The following is a 23,240-nucleotide window of genomic DNA, read 5'->3' on the forward strand; positions in this document are numbered from 1 at the left end:
CTAATGCTTAAAGCCATTTTGGGCCGCTACGACCGCCAGATGTGGTCGGACATGTCTGCCCTGGTGGCCCTCATCCCGGACGCTTCCAAGGCGGAAGCCTTACGAATTCTTCAGGAAGGAGAGAGAACGTCGGAGGAAATTATTGACTGCGCAGTTGACATTGCTTGTACTGGCTTTCGACAGCTTGCTGGGGCAGCGGTCTTGCGGAGGCAGGGTTGGCTACGGTCCACCTCTTTCCGCCAGGAGGTACAGGCAAAAATCCTTGATATGCCGTATGACGGCGAGGTGCTTTTTGGGGCGCATGTTGATGAGGCATTACAGTCCATCAAGAAGGACACTGATACTTCTCGCTCATTGGGGACTTTACAGTTTCGAAAGCAGCCTTTTCGTGGTGCACTCGGACGCGGCACCTCTTCCACTTTTTGCGGAGGAAGCACTCAATATAGCTCCTACAGCCAGGGTAATCAGCGTTACTCCTCCAACCAACAGCAGTCCACCCGGCAGCAGTCTTTGAAATCCTATAGGGTTAAGTCTTCATATAGAGGATCCACCCCCAAACGACAATGACTTGCTTTTCCCCCCAAGTGTTGAAGGTCGAATCTCCCTGTTCTCTTCTCAGTGGTCCTCCATCACCTTGGACCGCTGGGTTCTGGACATTGTAGCGAAGGGCCACGCTCTAGAGTTCGTCAAAATTCCTCCTCCCACTCCACCGTCTGGCCCGCCTCTACCCCACCTCAAGGAGATTTTCCATCAAGTTCGTCTTCTAATCCAAAAAGGTGCCGTCAAAGTGGTTCCCAAGTCTCAAAGGGTAAAGGGATTCTATTCCCGTTTTTTCCTAATACTCAAGAAGACAGGAGACTGGCGACCGATCCTGGATTTGCGAGCACTCAACAGGTATCTCAAAAGCCAATCTTTCCGCATGCTTACACTCGTAGAGATCTTGTGTCTTCTCTCCATGGGCGACTTCCTGACCACCATCGACCTCCAGGATGCTTACTTCCATGTTCCAATTCTTCCACGGCATCGGAAGTACTTGCAATTCCGGGTGGGACGGAGAGACTTCCAGTTCAAGGTGTTGCCTTTCAGCCTCCGATCCGCCCCTCGTGTCTTCACGAAAGTATTGGCTCCAGTGGTGGCTTACTTGCATCTCCAGGGCATCCAAATATTTCCATACCTAGACGACTGCCTCCTCAAATCACAGTCTCACAACCAGCTGCTTCAAGACACTCACCTTTGTAAGGACGTGTTTCGCTCCCTCGGCCTCTCAATCAATGCCGACAAGTCCCAGGTAGACCCTGCTCCCTGCAGGAACTTTCTGGGAGCCACTGTAGACACAACGCTTGCCAAGGCTTTTGTGTCGCAAGAACGTAAACAGAAGATCCTCCGCTTTGTGTCTCTGATTCGTGCAAAACAGTCCTTTTCAGTCCGGATCTTAAAGTCATTTCTGAGGTTGGCATCGTCATGCATTGCACTGATCCCAAATTGCAGGCTGCGGACTCGCCCCATTCAAGAGGAAGTGTATGTACAGTGGCGTCAGGTCACCGGTTCCTTCAAGGACCTCGTCAGTGTAACCGCTCGCAAGCGAGCAGATCTCCAGTGGTGGGCGCAGCCATCCAACCTTGCAACAGGGACTTTTTCCTCTCTACCACTCCAGAACTCACTCTAACAACGGACGCCTCCTTAGAAGGCTGAGGTGCTCACCTTCAAGGCCTCTCCATCAAAGGCAAATGGACTCTGCTTCAACGTTCTTGGTAGATCAACAGGCTGGAGTTGATGGCCATTTTTCTGGCACTCAAGTCGTTCCATCCTGTGATTCAGGGGGAGTCGGTGCTCATTCAGACGGACAATACCACCAGTATGCACTATGTCAACAAGCAGGGCGGAACTAGGTCTCCACTTTTGTCTCGACTGGCTCAGTCGATCTGGGATTGGGCAATCCGTCACCAGGTTACCCTGACCGCTGTACATCTACCAGGCATCTCCAACATCCTAGCGGATTCCCTCAGCAGATCCACGTCGTCGACCCACGAGTGGGAGTTACAGCAACCAACTCTCGACCTAGTTTTTCAACGGTGGGGTCGTCCGTCTCTGGATCTCTTTGCAACCCCGGAGAACCGGAAATGCTCATCTTACGCAAGTTGGCATCCCCACCACGGGTCGTGCGGGAATGCCCTTTTGATGAACTGGTGCGATCTATTCGCCTACGCTTTTCCTCCGATTCCGCTAGTGCCTCGCGTGCTGTGGAAGATGTGAAGACAGCCGTGCCACATTCTCTTGATCGCCCCCAGATGGCCCGACAGGCGTGGTTATCGGAACTGTTTCTTCTGTCCCAGTGCGAGCCCATCCTCCTCCATCCGCGAGCGGATCTCCTCACAATGGACAAGGGTCAGATTTGCCATCCGAATCCCTCCTCTCTGCAATTGTCGGCCTGGAACCTGAGCACCTTGAATTTGCCCATTTGAATATTTCGCCGGAATGCAGAGACATTCTCTCTCAGGCCAGAGCTCGGTCTACCATTAGGACCTACAAGCTCAAATGGAAGAGGCTCTGTCATTGGTGCGCGGCTGCTAATATCCATCCTATTCATTCCACTCCGTATCAGTTTCTCCCGTTCTTTTTGCAACTGGCTCAATCAGGGCTTTCCTGTTCTACTTTGAGAGTCTTCTTGGCGGCAATCTCTCGTTTCTGGCAGGATGGCTCCTCCTCTCTCTGCTCTTTCAGAGTTATTCGTCAGTTTTTCAAAGGACTGTTCCGGAAGTTCCCACCTATTCGGCATCCTCCTCCTACTTGCCACCTCAATGTCGTCTTCGCCCAACTGATGAAGGCGCCATTCGAGCCTATCCACAGGGCAGACTTAAAATTTCTGACCTGGAAGGTAGCCCTTCTCCTTGCTCTGACATCATCACGTCGCGTGAGTGATATTCACGCTTTCACCATTAAGCCTCCTTTTCTCCAATTAAAATCTGACTGTGTAGTGCTTCGCACCAACCCAACTTTTTTACCTAAGGTGCCTACGGATTTCCATCTTAATGAACCTGTTTTCTTAAAAAACTTCTTTGTCGATCCTCAATCTCCGGCAGAGCAACGATTGCACTCTTTGGACATTAAAAGATGCCTTACATTTTACATCAACAGGACGGCCCCCTTTCGCAGGTCCGAACAACTGTACATTGCCTATGGACGCATGCGCAAAGGGCGTACTGTTACCAAGCCAACTATTGCACGTTGGATTTCTTCAGCCATTGTCTTCTGCCATTGGCAATCTGACAAGCCTCTTCACTTCAGTGAGGGCTCATTCCACCAGGGCAATGTCATCCTCTACTGCCCTGTTTGCTGGTGTGCCGCTTCATCAGATCTGCAGAGCAGCCACGTGGTCCAACAGGCACACGTTCACGAAACACTACTGCCTGGATGCCATCAACGAGGCAGATACAGCAGTGGGACAGGCAGTGCTTCGCCATCTTTTGAACTAAGGTGAGCCTCTGTCTTCCCTCCTCCATTATGGTTTTATATGATTGCTCTCCTTACTTGCATGACTGTATTATTGTCTCATTGATTTTCTTTCATGCTGTTGCATGGCAATTCGAGCCTTCTCGGCTATTACTGCTCTCTATTCTATCCAATCATGTGAATCTATCAAAGACTCCCTAATACTGGAGAAGAACAATGGTTACTTACCTGTAAACAGGTGGTTCTCCAGTATTGGTGTCTTTCATAGATTCACATGCGACCCACCCACCTCCCCTCAGAGGCTCGCTTCTCCTCATACACTCTTTTGCCACTCTTGTGCTACGAAAATCTGAGGAACTGAGCTCTGAGGAGAAGGTTCTGGAAGGGTGCTGACATCTGATTGGCTGTAGTTTGGACTAACATAATGACAGGAATATGTTACAAGTGTTTTTTCTCTCTACCATGTATTCCTATGTAGGAATTGTGTTTGGGTATTTACTACTTTTTCTAGTGTATATTTTATGTGTTATGTATTTACATACATATGTTATTAGTATGTTATTGCTATTTTATTTACCGTGGGCCTCCCACTTCGACGACGGGGAATATTCAAGTATGTGAATCTATGAAAGACACCAATACTGGAGAACCACCTGTTTTTGGGTAAGTAATAATTGTTCTTACCCCATATTGTATATCACCCTCTAAATCTATTTCTGTCTTTATGCCACACTCCCAACCTTCTTCCAGGGTTCTCTCGCTTCTGACATTTACATCTAATACCATGCAGGCATCTCATATGCTTCTTAGGTGTTCTACTAATAAATCATTCTCATGCCATGTAATTAGAACATGCTTGGCTTCCTTCTGCCCTCCTCTACAGCGCGTTGCGTTCTCCTCCTTTGGAGTGTGCTTCTCATGCTCTCTATTGAACATGAAACAAGCCTCCTGCTCAGCAGCATCTCTGTTGGCTGAAACTGTTGTAAAGCACAGGAACATGCTGCTTCCCCTGGATCTTTACAGACCTGAGGAAGGCACAGGTGCTTGTGAGTGGTTATGCCTCAACATGACCCATCTTTCAACTTCTTTTCTTGATGTATGTAGAAAAGCAAGGTTGAAAGGGAGCAGCCATTTGCAGAGTCTTGCAGCGTCTCTCCAGTGCTGGCACGTTACACATCCTTCCTAAAACCCAGATACAGGCTCCACACTGCTATACAGGGGATCTGTGGCTGTGAAAACTCTTGTCTGTGATACCAAGACATCAGCATGCATTTTACAGCTCTTCTGTCCCATTTCAAAGTAAAAGAGCCCCTGCAGATATCAGCGAATTCTGTAGCTTGACATCTGTTTCTCCACCACAGTGGTGGAGATCTTTCCTAATTCATCTTTACATAAAAATGTTGTCTGCCTGCCACTGGAGCAGTGGGTCTCTGAGCAAGTGGAAATGTTTGATCAAGTTCTGAATTTGATTTGTTTTAGTGGAGGTGAGTAAAAGCTTGAATAGCACTATAGTTTACAACATAGGTGTTGTATGAATTAGGGAACTATGAACACTCGTATTCATTCTCTTTCAGTTTTGAAAGTATTTCCACTTAAAATATGAGCATTTTGACGTATCTGTTAACAAGCTAAGAACGAGAAAATAGAAAGGTGAGATTATATGATTAAGGGCCTGATTTAGAGTTTGACAAATGGGTACTCAGCCACAAATACGAGAGATGGCCTGTCCACCCTATTACAAGTGTAATAGGATGTTAGGCACTTATAATAAGGTTGACGGGATATTAGTCATAGTTATCATGCAACACCTGTCTACCAAACTCAAAATCAGGCACTACGCCTCTGCACAGTAGTTTGAAGTTGGACATGGGTCCACAGGCCTAATTGCCATAAGTAGCATTTAAAAACCAGACATTGGCAAAGCAAATACGTTGACCCATTGGCAAGCTATTGTGTTGGATACTTTTTTTTTAAATTGCAATCCAATAGCTCAAAAAAGGAAAAAACCAAAACATTCTACTGCCACCTAAACGTAGCAACCATATGTTTGCAACACACATTTTCCATTAAAAAATAACCAGTGCATAAACTTTTTTTATTGAATAATTTTTATTGAAAGGTTAAAACTATTTAACACATGACACGGCATCACAACAGGAGAGCACAGTTCGATATAAGGCAAAGCAGTATATAAAAATTAAGTGTATCATCGCTCGATAGACACATGACAGCCTTAAGGTGTTATAAACAAGATATGAGTCAGACAGTTCACAGTTGACTCTTGTGGATGAGTTATGTGAAAAACCAACAAAACAAACGAAGAAAAAAGGTCAGCAGCATCAGGGTACAAATAGCCTCCCACATCCTTGACCCCTTAGCCAGACACAGCAGGTGCATGGAAGTTGCCCTCAGGCACATGGGGGAAGGTCCCATACCTACATTGCTGGCAAAGTGCCCTTGAACGAGGGAGTATTTTATCAAAGTGTTGCAGCGCTTTAAGCTTGGGGGTAGAGGGGTGAAGCATGTGAATTTGATGCAAGTGAGATATGTCGTTAAATACGCCAAATGCAGGAAAACCTGGCAGAATTATGTGCCAGATTATGCCAGAGTTGTTCCTTCGCCATCACTTGTCAGAGGCGTTGAATCCTGAGCGACAGGGGGTGTCGTGGGCTTCTTCCAGGCCAGTGCTATGAGCTGACAGGCCGCATGTAATAGGTGACTAATAAGGCACCAGTCTGCGTGTGTCATTGCTTCCAATGATAAAGGTCGGATACCCAGTATGACAGTGGTATAAGCGTGAGCTATCGAGTATCCCACTACTCTCTTAATGTGCCTTAGGATCTCCTTCCAATATGTAAATATAAGGTAGCAGGACCACCAAATATGGAAGGAGTCACCTCTCTCTGTTCTGCATCCCCAGCAAAGGGGAGAAAAAGATGGATATTTAGGGGTCCATTAGGATGTCGGGCGGATTTCCCCCGCCAGGCTGGCGGTGGCTTCCGCCAGCCTGGCGGGGGCAATCCGCCCGACATCCTTCCCTGAATTCCCCCCCGCCATATTACAATGGCGGGGGGGACCGCAGTGGAGCAAAACACCTCCCTCCTCTTTTCCGGGCGGAAAATGTTTAATATGGTGGCGGTGTCTATTAGATACCGCCAGCCATATTACAATGGGCTGTGGTAGATGCCTTTAAGGCATGCGGTCTTCACTCTGGGGGCACACTGCGGGCCCCCAGAGTGAAGTACAGGTGGGGGGTGCACATGGGGGGTACCTGTGGTACCCCCCTTCATTGTCATTTACAAAGCGGCAGGCACCACGCGGTGCCTGCCGCTTTGTAAATGACAATGTGAAAGTGCATTTTCAGCATTGTGGCGGGCGGTGCAGAGAGCACCGCCCGCCACAATGCTGAAAATACTGGATGTGCCCGCCACTGTGGCGGGCACATCCTAATAGCACCACCGGGACCCCCGCCCTTATGGCGGGCGGTCCCAATTTACAATGGGATGACGGGCGGGCAAAGTCCGCCCGTCATCCTAATGAGGCCCATAGTGTGGAGGCGGGTCAGCGTGTAATACCACTGAGCTATCAGTGTATAAGCTGTTTCCCGTTGGGGAATGCTGTGGTATGTTTTGAGAATATCCCGCGGCAGAATTTCCCATTGCTTAGCCGAGATGCCTTCCAAGGTACTATTTTGCCAGCTAGCTTGGCAAACGTGCTTATGAAGGGATGTGGAGTGCTGCAGGACACAGTATGTGTTAGAGATCAGACTCATTCAGTTGGTGTGGGTCCTACCCAGCTTTTAGAAGGGAGTGTGATCTCGGGTATCTCTTTGACGGTTGGAGGGATGCAATGCTCAGTGGCGCAATTCAAAGTACTGTAGACGCTCCATTTCAGGGAGGTTAAAGTGCCTCTTACAGTGCTCAAAGGACTTGGCATTTCTACGCGTGAACAGATCCTGTAACATCCTGCAATCCCGGCTTCCCAGGTGGGGAATTTGTGGGGAGTGCTGGAGTGAATTCTGGGTTATGGGTGATTGGTGAGTTAGGGGAGGGGGAAATAGTGAGGCCCCACTTGATTGTAGTCTTATCCCAAATCTCAAGTATCATCTGAGTGGGGGTAGCTAAGTAGGCATTATGTGGTCAGGCGTTGTTTAGGGAGGCAGTTTAGATCCCAGAGGGGGTGATAAGCAGCTGCCGGGTCCATATGAAACCAGTGCTTGTCACTCTTGTGGACAACCCATTCTGATATAAAATGTAGGTGGGCTGCTCAATAATGCTCTAGAAGGTTGAGGCATGCCAGGCCGTCCCTGTCGCTGGGCATTATGAGCATGGAGTGTGGCAATCAGGGTTGCTTACCTTCCCAGATAAGGTGTGGATGTCTTGCTGTTAGCGCAGGATGCCATCCTGCAGGATGGGCGTGATTGAAAAAGATATAGAACCCGGGGGTAATCTTTAATTTTTATGGCATTAATGCAGCCCAGCCAGGAGACAAAGGGTGATTTCTAACTGCGTATGTCATCCAAAAATTGACCGTCAGAGGGTTGGCCATTTTGCCTGCGTCTAGGAAGCTAGGTGGGAAGTGAGATTATGGCCCAGGTATTTGATCATGCGCAAAGCCCACTGGAATGGCACTAGGGCTTGCAGCTCTGGGAGGGCCAGTGAAGGTATGGTAAAATGTAGCGCAAAGGACTTCCCCATATTAATGTTAAATCCTGAGCCTGCTTCAAAAGCGGAAAGGCAGTGCACTATCATTAGCAGGGAAGTCCCCGGCTTAATAATGGTGAGTAAGAGGTTGTCAGCAAAGAGACTGATCTTGTGGGCACGGCCACCAAAGGGAATGCCAGCTATGTTCTCTGTCTGCCTGAGGAATATAGAAGGATACACTAGGATACAAAGAAGGGGTGATGGCGTTCACCCTGACGAGTGCCGCTGGAGATGCGGATGGGAAAAGTAAACTGGTTGTTGATTTTAATAGAGGCCATTTGTGCTACATAGGAGGCCATCATTTTCGTTAACCTGCCTTGTACCAGACCAATATTACCCAGGGCTGCCTGCAAAAAGGTCCAGTTCACCTGGTCAAAAGCATGTGTCAAGCGAGCGGAGCCACACTGGGAGACCATGGTGATGGGATTTTTCCACTGGTTTTTCAAACCTGCGACTATTATCCACGCCTGTCTGTTACGAATAAATCCCACCTGGACGGGATCAATGAGGCCAGGTAGGAAGCGCTCTAACCGTGTGGCCAGTATCTTCCTAAATATCTCAGTGTCAGTGTTTAGAAGCTCAATGAGGCAGTAGGAGGAGCAGCATGTGGGGTACTTCTTAGGCTTGGGAATGAGCGTGATCTCTGCTGCAACCTTAGTGGGAGTAAGGCCAGTGTCCTGAGAAAAGGAATTGAAAAGCTCCAACAGGTCGGATAAGAACATCTGATAGAAGGCAATAGGGAACCCATCAGGGCCCAGCACCTTGCAAGGGGTAGATCCTAAACTGCTTGGTGTAACTTCTCTAGAAAGATGGGAGTATCAAGGAGTTCTGCATGGCTAGGATCTATGGGGTCCCAATCATAATCATGCAGGTAAGTGTTGATCAAGCTCTGAGGGATGTCATCTTGGGTATATAGGGTTTGATAGTAATAATGGAATGCTCTTTAGTTCAGTGGTCACCCAGGTGTTCGCACCAGTCCGAATTTTGAATATTTGTGCCTTGGGCTGACACTGGCCGAGCCTACAAGCAAGCAGTGTACCTACTTTGCCCCCCCCCCCACCTTCTGTAGCATTAATGCTTCAGAGTGGCTAGGAGAGAGCATTCAGCCTTGTTAGTGCTATGTACCCTCAACTGGCCATGGAGAATCGTTGCTAACTGGCTTTTATTGCGTTTGGTGAGGGTCATATGGTCCCTCTTTTCCAGGGCCTTAATCTCAACCATCAGGCCCACCTGTAACAGCTTGGACTCTCGTGCTCCAGCTATAGCAATGGTGGATATTACCCTCCGTATGGTTGTTTGAACCCATTCCAAAGTGTGTGTAAGGCAGTGTCTGGCTGGGCATTGAGTTCAAAATAGTCCACGATGCCCCTGTGGATGTCTTAAACATCCACCGGGTCACGATGAAGGTGCAGGGAAAGGCACCAGTGTGGGGGTCCCTTGGGTGAGCGTGTGTTGTTGGTCCATACCAACTCTCTGTGGGATGATCTGAGATGGAAATATGAGACTTGCACGTGGCTAGAATGAAGGATCACGCATCTCCGGATTTCTATAGTGCTATGCATCTACCAAACCCAGGTCCAAGATGCCTTGTTTAAGTTGAGGTGACATTGCCCCCATCCTCTGATAGATGTTGTGCTCCTATCAATGTCTGGCTCCCACACCAGGTTCAGATCCATGCCTACAATAGCATCCCCCACCACCCCGGAGAGTTGTTCCTGCATGATCCGCCAGAGGTAGGCATCCTGTGCCTGGTTAGGGGCGTAGATATTAAGTAGCTCACCCCCTTGGTAGCTTAGCACGAGCAGACAGGCTTATCAAAGGTAATGTGTAAAGTATTTGTACCAATACTCACAGTAACACCATGAAAACACCACAAATAGACTCCACACCAGTTTAGAAAAAAAAAGTATCTTTATCTAAACTACACAAGACCAAAATGACAAAAATCCAACATACACTGTTCCAAAATAAGTTCAAAGGGTTGCACCAAAATAATCCACAGTTGCTTCACTTTTAGCCCAAAGTACCTGTAGATGCGACAAAAGTTCCAAGTGGAAGCTGCATCTTTGAAAAACAAGAGATGCATCACTCCTGAGACCCTGGGGAGTCGATGTGAGGTGGGTTGCGTCGAATCCAATCTGTATGGGTAGCGATGCGATACCTGGGCGCAGGTTGCCCGGTGGAAATGTCTCGCACAGGCACGATGCAACGATTTTCGGGGCGGCGTCAATCTTCTGTGCAGCGGCGATGCGTGGCGCAGCGCTGATCTTCTTCTGTCGCAGCCCCTCGATGCATTGACTCTGCGACGATGTTCCCAGCGACGGGATGCAGTCCGCAAGCAAGCCGTGCAATGGTTTCTCACAGCGACCACAGGCTCTGTGATGATACTCGCAGTGACAGGAATCTTCCCGCACCGGGGCGATGCGCTCCGCAAGCGAACGATGCGTTGGTTCTTGTAGGGGCAACAGGCACTGCGACGATCTTCGCTGCGACAGGAATTTTCTCGCACTGTCGACGATGCGCTCCGCAAGCGAGCGATGCGTGCAAATTGTAGATATTCTTCTTTTCTTTTTGTCCAGCTCCCCATACAGCATGAAACAACCTCCAGAGGCCCCACAAACGGATCAAGCACTCTAGGCAGGCCAGAACTCACACAGCAGAGTTCAGGGGGAATCTGGGGTTGAAGTCCTTTTGTTCCTGGGACTTTTTAACAGGAGGCCAGCTCTCCTCAGCCCCTTGGAGATCTTTTCACAGCAACAGCAAAGTCCTTCCCCTCTCCTTGGCAGAATAGCAACTGCAGGTCAGCCCACAGACACACAGCAGGACAGTCTTCCAGTTTTTCTCCTTGGCAGAGGTTCCTTCTTGATTCCAGGATAATCAAATTTTCTGCGGTACGGGTATCCCTTTTTATACCAATATTCTCTTTGTTCTCTGAGGGCAGAGAGGCCTTGGCCTAGTCCAAACCAGTTCTGGTCAGTCCTGGAGCACTTTGTTTACCTGACCTTCTTTCCTTTGAGAGAGAGGGGCAGGGTCGTCAGCCGCCCAGCAGGAGGTGGAGCCAGCATTGTGGAAGGCAGGCACAGCCCTATCTTTGCCCAGTTGCTCTCCCCTCCCACCACTCAAAATGCAGATGAATCTATTCAGCCTAGGGCTGACTCACTCAGTCTCTGGGAGACACCTCAGCCCCTGTCACTCACAAACCAGACAGGCAATTCACAAACAGGCCAAGGCACAAAAAAAAGGTCAGACAAGAAAACAGCTACTTTCTAAAAGTGCTGTTTTCAAAACACAGGATTTAAAAACCACCCTTCCTAAAAGATGTGTTATTAAATTCTGAGCTCAGGGATACCAGACTTTAAATTTCCATCTTGCTCCTATGGGAATATATGCAGGTAAACATTATACACAGCAGTCCCCATTATAGTCTATGGGCAAGATAGCCTTTCAATAGTGAAAAACGAAATTGGCAGTATTTCACTATCAGAGCATGTCACCCACACTAGTACATGGTCTACCTTTCACATACACTGCACCCTGCCCAGGGGGGTACCTTGGGCCTTCCATAGGGGTGTCCAATGTGCACAGAAAGGGAAGGGTTGGTCCTCGCCAGTGGGGACAGTGGTCAGGTCAGCATGGCAGTTAGGAACTGCACACAGGCACTGCGGTGGCAGACCTGAGACACCATTTTAGGGCTGCACATGTGGGTGGCACAATCAGTGCTGCAGGCCCACTAGTAGCATTTGAATCACCAGCCCTGGCACACTCAGTGCACTTTACTAGGCACCTACTGGTAAAACAAAAAGCCAATCATGGATAACCAATTACAATAACAATTTACCCAGGGAGCACTTGCACTTTGACACTGATCAGCAGTGGCAAAGTGCCCAAAGCATCTAAACCAGCAAAAACGAAATCCAGCACAGAGTCAAAAATACAGGAGGTAGAGGCAAACCGTCAGCAGAAACCACGTCAAAAATGCCAGGTCTAACAATGCCCAACTTGGCCTCCTGGGACTCAGTCTTTTTTTGCCTTTTGCAGTGTTGATAGAGCCGAACTGTGCTTTGGATAAGACACAGCCTGTCTTTGGGGGTCCTGCAGGGTAGCAACGACCCCCTTCCAAATGAATCACTCTTGATCCTCAATAATTGCTTGGCATCAAACAGAGAGCACACAGATCTCCTCTTCCCCTCCAAGGAGAACAAGAGAACAAAGGGGTGCCCCGATTGATAACGGATATTCAGTTCCCTCACTTGGTCTGTGATCACTTTAAAGTTGCACCGTTTTCGCAGTGTGACTGGAGAGACATCATTAAAAAGCTGAATGGTATGGCATATGGCCAAGGGATTGCTCCCCCACCCCAAAAGAAAAACCCTGGTGGTGCATTGTGTGGAGTTCTGCTCCACGATCACTAACCTCACTGCGAGCAGGGTTGCAGGAATCCACTCCAAACAGACACAAGGGAAACGGAAAAACCTTTTCCCTGTCTCTGATTGCCCCCTCATCAAGCCCCCCCCAGAGAAGGACTCATCGTAATCACGCCCTCGCCGGACAATGCGCTGGAAGCAAATTACTCCATGCATGAGCCAACATCATCTATTCACAGTGGGGGTCAGGGGTGACAACGGAAGCGCTTCCGCTGCCATCCCTGGTGGCGGCCCGCAAATGGGCACCCTACAGGGGGACCGTCAGTGCTTCTCCTGTGGGTGGGTGGAAGGACGGATTACACTCCCACTGTGATTGGGGACGGAACTGTTCTGTTCTCAGCACGGAACAGGTTAAAGTTAAGGAAAGGCTATGTTTATTTTACGTTATTACCTGGCTGTAGATAGCAGAGCATGAAAATGAGCAGTGCTCCGCTCAGATTTATGACCTACGTGGGTCACAGAGGTTCAGAATTGTAGCACTGAGGTATTTAACTCTTAAATAAAAAAGTCATTCTCAACAAGGCATTGGAGCATGAGAACAAAATGACTGTTTTTAATTGAGAGAAAAGTAAAATGAAAATTAAACTCTTCAATTAAATGTGCTCACGTTTCAAAGGGAGGCATTTACAAACAAACAGCAGGCATCTTGCTCCCAGTGGCTGGTAGACACAGTGCCATATTTATAACAGAAAACTGGTCATTTTCTTTTAAATGGGCAATGTAAAGAGAAGAAAAAGTCTCAATGTTTTATGAAGCAGGTCTCTTCATTTTAAATTTCCTGCATTTAAACAAATTACTGTATTTTCCTGTCATAAATATGACACCATTTCTACAGGTCACTTGGAGTAAAATGCTTTCTGTTTGTAAAGACACTTTTACATGGGAGAACATTTAAATTATGAGTTTTATGTAATGCATATAAACATACAGTTTGCGTTTCAGTTGATTTCTTTCCCATTTCAGTGTCACATTTACATACAGCAGGCATCTTGCTCTCTGTGACTGGTATACACACAGTCATATTATGGCTGCAAATACACCTTTTTGTTTTAAAAATGGGAGGAATTTAAAGTGCAGAAAAATGTTCCACAAAGTACAGAAAAATGTTCCTTATTACGAATATTTTTGAAGAACATTTTTTTGCACTTTATATATCTCCCATTCAAAAAGAAAATGGATGTATTTGTGTTTGAGTCAACGAAGTTGGGCGAAGTGGTGTTGGGTAACAATGCACAAGTTGCTTGGTCTTCAGTAGCTTACGAGAAATTTCACTGATCAGAAGTAGCTCTCATTACAGAAAAGGTTAGATACCCCTGATCTAAAACATACACAGAAACTATTTTTAGTGTTAATTCAGATCACAGGAAAGTACGAGTTTCAAATATTTTGAGACTTTTTGTAAGTATACGGACAGTGTTACATTGTGAGAGTATGACATAACAATACGTTAATACATGAAAAATACATTCATTTGCATAGGTGGTGTTATGGATGAATACGCTTGCTTTAACATACTTATTTCCCAAATAGTTCAGATCTTCTAAAATATTGTCCTGCATTTAACCTCCTGGTGATTTCTTTGTCCCATAGGAAGAGGATTGCTGGTCTTGTCCGGGCCAAAGTGGTTTCAGCATCGAAGACTGTTGACTCCCGGGTTTCACTACGATGTTTTAAAACCTTACGTGAAATTGATCTCGGACTCAACCAAAATTATGCTGGTAGGGATTTATATGGCTTTTCATGCCAGCTACCTTTTTTATTTAGACTCCCATTTTAAGGGGGTGCTCTACACAGAAGCAGGGATGGCTTAATAGGGTCTACTATTCATTTCTCCTTTAAAAACTTCACAGTATGATTTAATCTTTACTTATGTGCATGCCTATTTTTTTTTGCCTTGCTGTTTTTTCATATGAAGTAGCTCTAAACAAAGGTGATTATTCAGAACGGACATACAACTGGTTAAGTACCTCCAGTGGGCTAGGAACAGGCTTTATGGGTATTTACAGACATATTTCCCACTGTAAAGGCAATTTAAGCTTTGTTTTCTCTCACTAACATGTTGTGTGGTGATTGCAAGGGGTATGGACTTTGTACTAAAAACAATGCTTCTGCCGATTTTAAATTGAGCAAAGGAACCGTGAGTTTGGCAGATAGCATACCATCTGCTCTGTGATGCATATTCTGTATTTGACAAATTAACCATTTGTAAATTTGCATGAAATTTGACAGACTCTTGACAAGCTTACTCTTGGTATTTTTAAAACTGCCGATCCATCAAGGGGGACACAGTTGAAAAGGGTAGGGGCTCCAAAACATGATTCTGCTATTGAAAACTCCCATTTTGCCCTGCAAGGAGAAGAACTAGCCATTGAGCAGAACCCAGAAGAACCAGCCATTGGTCTTAACCCAGAAAGTGTCTGCCAGGGATGGAGGTGTGAGGTGGCATGTATTAATCCGGCAGAGACACCCACCATCAAATACTTTCCACCACCATCTTGAAGCAAGAATGATTTATTTGTAAGCTATAGGTTCGTCTGATCGCAGGCAGTCCCGATGTTATGGTTTATCAATTTATTTTTCCTGAATCTGAGAAATTTCTCCTAAAATCCTAAGTGATTGATTTTTAGGGAGTTCCAGAGGGTGTTATAGATTCTTGTATATCTTGGGTTTATAGGTAAGAACCTTTAGCTAATTGGTGGTTGTTGACTTCAGACTCAGACTACTGTGAGGTGGGTAAGAATGAAGGACTTTTTGAGGAATAGTGTAATCTTAAAGAGTGTTGATATTTACTGATTTTGTGTTACGTGCTGCTATCGCTAACACATATCTTCTTACATTTGATCAAGCACTGTGCCCAGCCCCAGTGGGGGAATCATCCACTGGTCATTGCGGTCGGCCATACCCAGTTCCTGCGTAGACCCAAGTCCCAATTCTCATAAATAAAATAGGCATTATATTCATTCATTCATTTGATAACTTTATTTCGGCCGAAGGCCATAAAAGTGCAGATAAAATACATAGAAAGCACAAAGAATTAAGACAATAAATACCAACAATTAGTAAAAATGAATTAAACTCAAACGTTATCAAGGAGCAAAGGTATAAAATCCATACTTGATCACAAATATTATACAAAGGTTTGCCTTCTACGTCACATCCCAAATAAGAAGCGAGATACGGCAAAAACAATGGGGGGATGGGTATCAAAGGTCAAGACCCGACAGGCCTGTGCACGGTGTCTAAATCCAAGATTCCTGCATAATGGGGTTAACCAACATTTCCTAATTATATATATCTGCTTCACTTTCCTCATTCCAGGAGCTCCCCTTACTTTTGGCCCCACCTCCTCTCTGCAACAGTCCTCCGGGAAGGTTTTGCTTCCTCTTCTGCCCCTCTCTTGGCATAGAAACTTCCCCTTTTAGTCTGGCCCTATTGTGTGTCCTTCTCCCTAATACCTCTTGCGGACTCTAGCATCTCCCCTATTGTAGTTTTGTTTACTTAATTTCCTTTCAATCAGTGTTTCTTTATGTCTTGTAACTTATCACTGTTACTTGACTATTCGCTTGAGTTTCATGCACTCAGTTTCTCACGCACTCAAGTTTTTTTTAACTGCAGGTGTGAGAAATGCATTGATCGTGACCTTATCATCAAACCAGTTCCTAAAATACCAGTGAGAAAATGTGGTGGAATTGTGTCAGAGCCTACAGGATTTGAATCAAATACATTCTGGGCATAGTGTTTTAAATGCATTGGTCAGATTATAATGAGTGTCAGTTGAGTACAGTTATCTGCTGGTTTGCCTTTCAACTCATAAGCTTGGATTTATAGTGACTAAAAATGAAGCCGAGTCATATCACTTGGTCTGCACTACTTCTCCTCTCCCCGCCCCTCAACGTGCAATGCAGGGTGTATTTAATTGACCCTGGCACAAACACCTCCCCTCGGTATAGGCTTCACTCTGATACTGAGGCTATCATGTTTTTTGTGAAGTGCATAGTACATAAAGTTGTGGAGGCGTGAGGCTTATGCGCCAGGATTCATAAGAGATCATTGTTCTTCAGTTCCTGATGTGGCCCACAATCAACCTTGCAGTCAGGCTGTTCAAGGTTTAGATGCAGCCTGTAGTATATGAGCCTTTGGGGAAGGATGGTGGGGAAAGTTGTGAGAGATGTTCCAATCTCTACTATAAGTGGGGTACCAGAAGTGAGCACTTTTAATTATGCCCATACTTTTTGTCTAGACAATTCATCAGCACAATGTTGATCTTTTTAAGAGACACTTTTAGAATTACTGAAAAAACTTGTAGAGCATTTTTCTGACTTCCAGTCTCTTAGCTACGCTAACCACTCACAGAACTCCTTCCCTTATTCTGTTCATACATGTGTAAAGCAGTTATTTTGCATGCAGTAGTATATCGTTACAACTCCCTCCTATATTGATTTTCCTTTACCCCTCTTCTATGATTCTTTCCACACTTGTATACTGTGACGTGACCACAGCAGTTGCTTGGTTGGATGACAGGGCTCATGAGATACACTAGCAGTCACTTTAATTAATGTACTCTTATTTATATAAACTCATATCCCAGTAGGGGCACCATGAACTTCCTGCTCAGTCCCTTGCCTTCAATAGGACCCTGTGGCCAGGTAGGCACCTACACCCTTGGAATACTATACCCATTCTGTTATGGAGCAGGGAGAACCTCGGGTTTACACAAGCCACACTAAATACGCCGAGTATAAAGCAACGCAGAACTCAAGAACCTGCTTGCATGCTTGTTCTGCAGGGACAGATGCACATCTGCTTCTTCGCTGTTACCCATCCAAGACCGAGATTCTCTTTTCTTTTCATACGCCTCTTTTACTTTGTTTCAACTATCTAACGAGAACTGAAAACATATAGGGGCAGATTTACAAGCTCCCTGCGCCACCAGGAAGTCACTTTTCGTGACGTACTGGTAGCGCAGCGGGCTCCTCCAAATTTACAAGGAGTGGAAAAGCCACCTTGCGTGACTTTTCCTCTCCTTGTAAATACGGCCCCTTCACACCCAGCACTTTGCTTTAATTTTATTTATTTTATTTATTTTATTGAATTTGTATTGCGCTCAGCTACCCGTAGAGGGTTTCCCGGCGCCAGGGACAGCCTAAAGAAGAAAGATAGGTAATTGCTGAAAACAGGAGAAGCAGAGAACATTTGACCAACTAAAACAGAAAAGTTTTTAGCTTTTTGCGAAAGGCTAGAAGATTAGTTTCCGTTTTAAGCGTCAGCGGAAGAGCATTCCACATCTTCGGCCCCAAATGGGCAAAAGAGCGGCCTCCCATTTTTGTCAAGCGAATTCTAGGAATTACAAAATTGGCTTGATTTGATGACCTAAGGGAACGATTTGGCTGGTATGGCCGGACAAGATTGTGCAAGTATGTGGGAGCAGAACCCTGACGGATTTTGAACATAAGGCACAAAGTTTTAAAAGCTACACGGTCAGCAATTTTTAACCAATGAAGGTCACATAGAGCTTGTGTTGCAGACATTCTGCGTGGGACATTGCACAGAAGGCGGGCAGCTGAGTTCTGCACAACCTGGAGTATATTCATTGTAGCTCTATCAGCTCCCAGATAGAGCACATTGCCGTAGTCGATACGGGACATTACAAGAGCCTGGACAACAGTTCGACGAGTAGACTCAGGCAGCATCCATAGGATCTTCTGCAACCAGCGTAGAGTGTTAAAGCAGATTGCAGCGACCTTAGTTGCCTGTTGACGCATCGAGAGTTTCTCGTCGATTAGAAAGCCGAGGTTACGAACAACTGGCACGGGGGTAGGCAGTGGACCCATGTCACTAGGCCAATGTCTAGAACCCCACAGATCTTTATGTTTGCCAAGTACGATAACCTCGGTCTTTTCACCATTGAGTTTTAGCAGGTTGGCCTGCATCCAGGCTGCAACCCGAGAAAGGCCGATTTTAAGGGCAGAGGTGTCCTGAGACCTACTGTCAGACAGGGAGAACACGATCTGCGTATCATCTGCATAGGAGTAAATAGACAGACCGGCGTCCTCTACTAACGTGGCAAGGGGTCTGATGTAAATATTGAACAATAAAGGGCTCAATATAGACCCCTGCGGAACGCCATAAGCAGATGAGCAGATCGCCGATTCAGCTTTGGTTGAAAATACCTGAAAGGTGCGCTCATTAAGAAATGAAGCCACCCAGGCAAGCGCAGATCCTGCAACACCAAGGGAGTGAAGGGACTCTAGAAGAATGGAATGCGACACGGTATCAAAAGCCGCGCTTAAATCCAATAGTATAAGCGCAAAGGTCTCACCACTATCAATACCGTGTCGGAGTCGCTCAGTCACCCCCAGGAGTGCGGATTCGGTGGAATAATTGGCGCGAAAGCCTGATTGGGATGGATGGAGATATCCCGTATTTTCAACAAATTCGTTTAGCTGAAAGTTGACATGGCGTTCTAGTATCTTAGAACAAGCTGGCAGCAGGGATATAGGCCTAAAATTGGCCAGGTTAGTAATGTCCATACCAGATTTCTTCTGTAGGGGAACGACCATGGCGTGTTTCCATTCCTGTTCCACCCGAGATTCACTAAGAGAGATGTTAAGTAACCTCATTAGGAATCTACGTGGTTCAAGGTCAAGTTGTTTCAGTATCCTCATAGGGACAGGGTCCCGAGGAGATCCTGACTTAATGCTTTTTAGGCACGACAGGAAGGAAACATCATCAAATAATTTCCAGTTGTGCAGAAACTCAGTAGGAGGGACAGAGACATTACAGCAAGAGCCAGATAGGAAGGGATCAGTAGGGGGCGGAAGGGAAATTAAGGATTGGTGAATGTCCTGAACCTTCGATATAAAAAAGTCCGCAATAGCATTACAATGTTTACCATCCAGAGCTGGCAACACAGGAACAGTGTCAGCACCTGTGAGTTTATTAACAGTAGCAAAAAGAGTCCGAGGACAATTTTGCACTGAAGTAATAGTAGAGGTAATGTAAACTGCCTTGGCCCGTTTACAGTTGGCATGATAGGCTTTTAGCTCATCCTTGTAAATCAGTTTAGAGGGAATGCAATAGAATCTCCTCCACTTCCTCTCCAAGGCTTTACATTTAGCACGTTGGATTTTTAACTCATCCGAGTACCAAGGTGCTGGGGGACGCAAAGATCGAAATTTACTGCCCGAACGGGGGGCATGCACAGATACTGCATCTGTTAGCCACCTAATAATAGGGGCATTCAAATTCTGCTCAATATTATTGAGAGACGGAATAGTCTTCGTCAGATGCAGATTAAAAGTGGCTATATCGATTTTGTCCCATCGATAAGAGGGTTTTGTTTCCTCTACATAAACATTGGTTATATAAAGACCGGGCGGTAACACAAAGTGTACGGCATAATGATCGGACCACACCAGCGGACGTGCCAGATGAGAGCACTCAAATGGAAGAGTGGAAATAACTGGGTCCAAAAGGTGACCGGCAATATGAGTAGCTCCAGTATTACAAAGTGTGAGATTAAAAACCTCTAAATCAGAAAGAAGAGATTTTGTAAGGGGATTATTAACATTAAAGGGGCGTTCCATAGGTGTTGCTGTGGGTGTTCCCAAGCAACACCATAGAACAAGACACATCTCCAGATTTAATAGAAATCGTAAATCTGGTGATGCGTCTGAATGCTACTCCACCCTAGAGGTGGCGTAGCGAGGTGCAACGAGGAGAAATGTTTTAATTTCTCCTCGTTTTTCCTCTTTCAATGTGTGCTGCATTCTACAGCACGCATTGAAGGAGGAAAATGCCTGTAGTGATTGCTTTTGTGCAGGAAGGTGCCCCCTCCTGCACAATAACAATCTCCCCATAACGCAGGCATCCTTGCACCATGGTGCAAGGGTGCCTGCGCCAGCGCAAGGCTGCAGTTTGTGCGCCAGCGTAGGGGGAAGCACAGAGATGCGACATATTCTTGAAAATATGTCGCATCCTTGTGCTTCGGAAGTGCTGAAGCATGGCGCTGCCAAAGGGCTTGCAGTGCCACGCTGCGGCACTTCCTTGCAGATCTGTCTCCCAGTATACAAGCTTTCTGCTCACATGTTCTGGCTGATTTTCATTGCCATCTGTGTGACTCGTGTGTAAACGCATCATTTGTAATATAATTTCTGACTATATTTAACACTTAAACATATCATCAGAATGGAACAGTTTGCGCATGTGTGACATCAAGTCATCTTGGTTATGCAGCCTCACCTGGAAGTAGCTACATTGTGTTTTTGATCTAAACACCTCAACGTAAAGGAAAACTTTTTCCACAGTGTTATATGCACTTAGTGTATGCTTTTATATGTCTTGCACTCTAGGATAAGTGGGAAAAGCTCAGTGATGAAAATACATCTGTGGAAGTCTTCCAGCCTGTCAGCCTAATGACCCTAGACAGCATCATGAAATGTGCCTTCAGCAATGACAGCAACTGCCAAACAGACAGGTGAGGTTCAATACTTTTTTGGTGCTAAAGGTTCTGTGGTGATTACAGGAGGGGGGGGGGGTCCATTTAGACTGCGATAATTGGAGACATTTGCTTTTCTCCACCAAGTTTTAGGACCCACATCCAGAATTCAAATTGTAAGGTGGGGATGAAAGCTGCAATAGCACCAATCTGGTGGTGGAATCCTGACCTCCAAAAATGGGACACTCAACAAAAGCCCTTTTAGAATGCGGCGAGTCACTTGCTGCCTTATTATCGCATGTCCAAAGAGAAAAGATGGTAGGTGATTGGGTGGAAATGGACTATACCAGTAGGGAGGCCACAGGTAGGGGAAGATGGCCTACTATGTATGTGTGATGGACTGGTATTTGCTTAGAACCCTTCGGGCCCGAACAGGGGGAGACGGCCCTTGTGTCCCCTCAATCCTGGGACAGCCTGGTAATCCTTAGAATCCCCTTTCCTCTGTGGGAGAACACATCACAAAAGAATGGCAACACCATCATTTTGCCTGTGAGCGTTTGCGCATCTCAGGGTAGTTAATAATAATATTTATGTCCCTGTCCAATCCCTTGTAAATCGTATGCATTCCCAAGGGTCTACTTTATGGAGACGGTAATTTGATGCACACCATCTACCAGCTATGAGTACCACCAGACGACTAAGGACTCCTACATGGTGCTACTTGCACTGCAACGCCGCTTTGTGCCGCCATCCCCCGTTCTCCCAGTATGACTTGCCTGCACAGGTCTTAATAGACGCCTATATGGTTGCATGAAGAGATTTGATTTACATATGTGGCATTCTAACACATATCTAAAATGAAATTTGCATGAAATTGTCGTACTTTCGTTGATTTTTCTCTTTGTATTCTTCAGTTTCCTTGTTGAGTGCAAAACGATTTTCTCCATTGTGAGTCTTTCCACCAGCTACATCTGTTTTTTATCATCCCCACACCTTTTCAACCCTCACCTCTTGCCTTTTTGTCCACTTCGACTTCCAGGCCCTAGTGAGATACAGTATTGCTGACCTAATGACCCCAGCTTCAGACGTCATCGTATGTGTATCATTAGTTGATTTTGAAACTTTGTTCCAATTTGTGTGTTCCTGGTAACACCATTCAATGACATGCAAAGTGCATGTACTGTCCCATGGGTTTGCTTATTTGGAAGTTTTTTTTAACTAGGCAAGGCACCAAGTGCAGTTATAAAGCTTTTTAACATGAACAGTGCCTGAAGTGTGTCTGGTTTCTGGGTATCGGGTCATCGTTCAGCAGATAGGGCTTTTCTGATATTAACGTTATTCTCTATTGTTCATGAGTGACACATAGCCTTGTTTAGAGTTTGTGGGGCAAATTCTCCATCAGCCACTTCCTACCTCTGCCACGGTATCTGGGGAAAACCTGCCCCCCATGGCGGTGGAGCATATCTCTGCCATTGAGGCTGAAGACCAGAATATTTCCCTGTCCTTTTTGAAATCAAAATGACCTGTTTTATATAGAGCAAAAGTCTGCTTTAATGACGGTGGAAGTTGCTTTCTAGTTGTACAATCTAGTTCCAACGTTGGCATGCAGTGGCCCTCCCTCCATAATGATCACTGGGTTTTTATTTACCATGGCCTGGAAGCTCATTTTGTCCTTTGAGTCCTTCCAACAGTAACATCCATCTTTCCTGCATCTTTATTCCTTCTCTCAAAATGTGTGCAGCTCTTCATGGCATCCAATATGTAACAATATCCTTGTGTACAGGCCTCTCATGTGAGTGGCTCAGAGCAGGTTGAGTTTGTGATGCCATCGTGTCTCCATGCAGAATGAATACGTGTAGTGTATGCCTTCAAAATTGCATAAATAAAAAAGTGCGACTTTCTACCAAGTTACATGATGTCTGTGTGAGCTTTCCTGTGATGCCTTGAAAATATTTCCTTACTGCAAGACACCTGCATCATAAATGTTTATGCATTCCCATGATTTCCTTGAATTTCTGAAAGTCAGTCTTTTGATTTAACCTCTCCTTTCTCTCTGACTTCAGTGATTCTTCCTACATCCAAGCAGTGTTTGATCTCTCATACCTTGTGCAGCAAAGAGTGCACTACTTTCCTCACCACAATGATCTGATTTACTACCTCAGTCCGCAAGGCTACCGCTTTCGTAGGGCCTGCAGAATAGCCCACCTCCATACAGGTAACAGTAAT

At 46.0% G+C, this 23,240-nt stretch overlaps 1 protein-coding gene across 1 annotated transcript in view; it reads left to right on the top strand.

Moving 5' to 3' along the window:
- Nucleotides 1-23,240, top strand: part of LOC144800004 (cytochrome P450 4B1-like) — a 334,268-nt gene that overhangs the window by 178,726 nt on the left and 132,302 nt on the right. The window contains exons 4-6 of the mRNA XM_078671647.1: nucleotides 14,168-14,295; nucleotides 20,929-21,053; nucleotides 23,078-23,229. Of these exons, the coding sequence (XP_078527773.1) occupies nucleotides 14,168-14,295; nucleotides 20,929-21,053; nucleotides 23,078-23,229 (405 nt within the window). The remainder of the gene's footprint in view (nucleotides 1-14,167; nucleotides 14,296-20,928; nucleotides 21,054-23,077; nucleotides 23,230-23,240) is intronic.

The sequence above is a fragment of the Lissotriton helveticus genome, chromosome 1_2 (genome assembly GCF_964261635.1).
Source record: "Lissotriton helveticus chromosome 1_2, aLisHel1.1, whole genome shotgun sequence".
Taxonomy (NCBI): domain Eukaryota; kingdom Metazoa; phylum Chordata; class Amphibia; order Caudata; family Salamandridae; genus Lissotriton; species Lissotriton helveticus.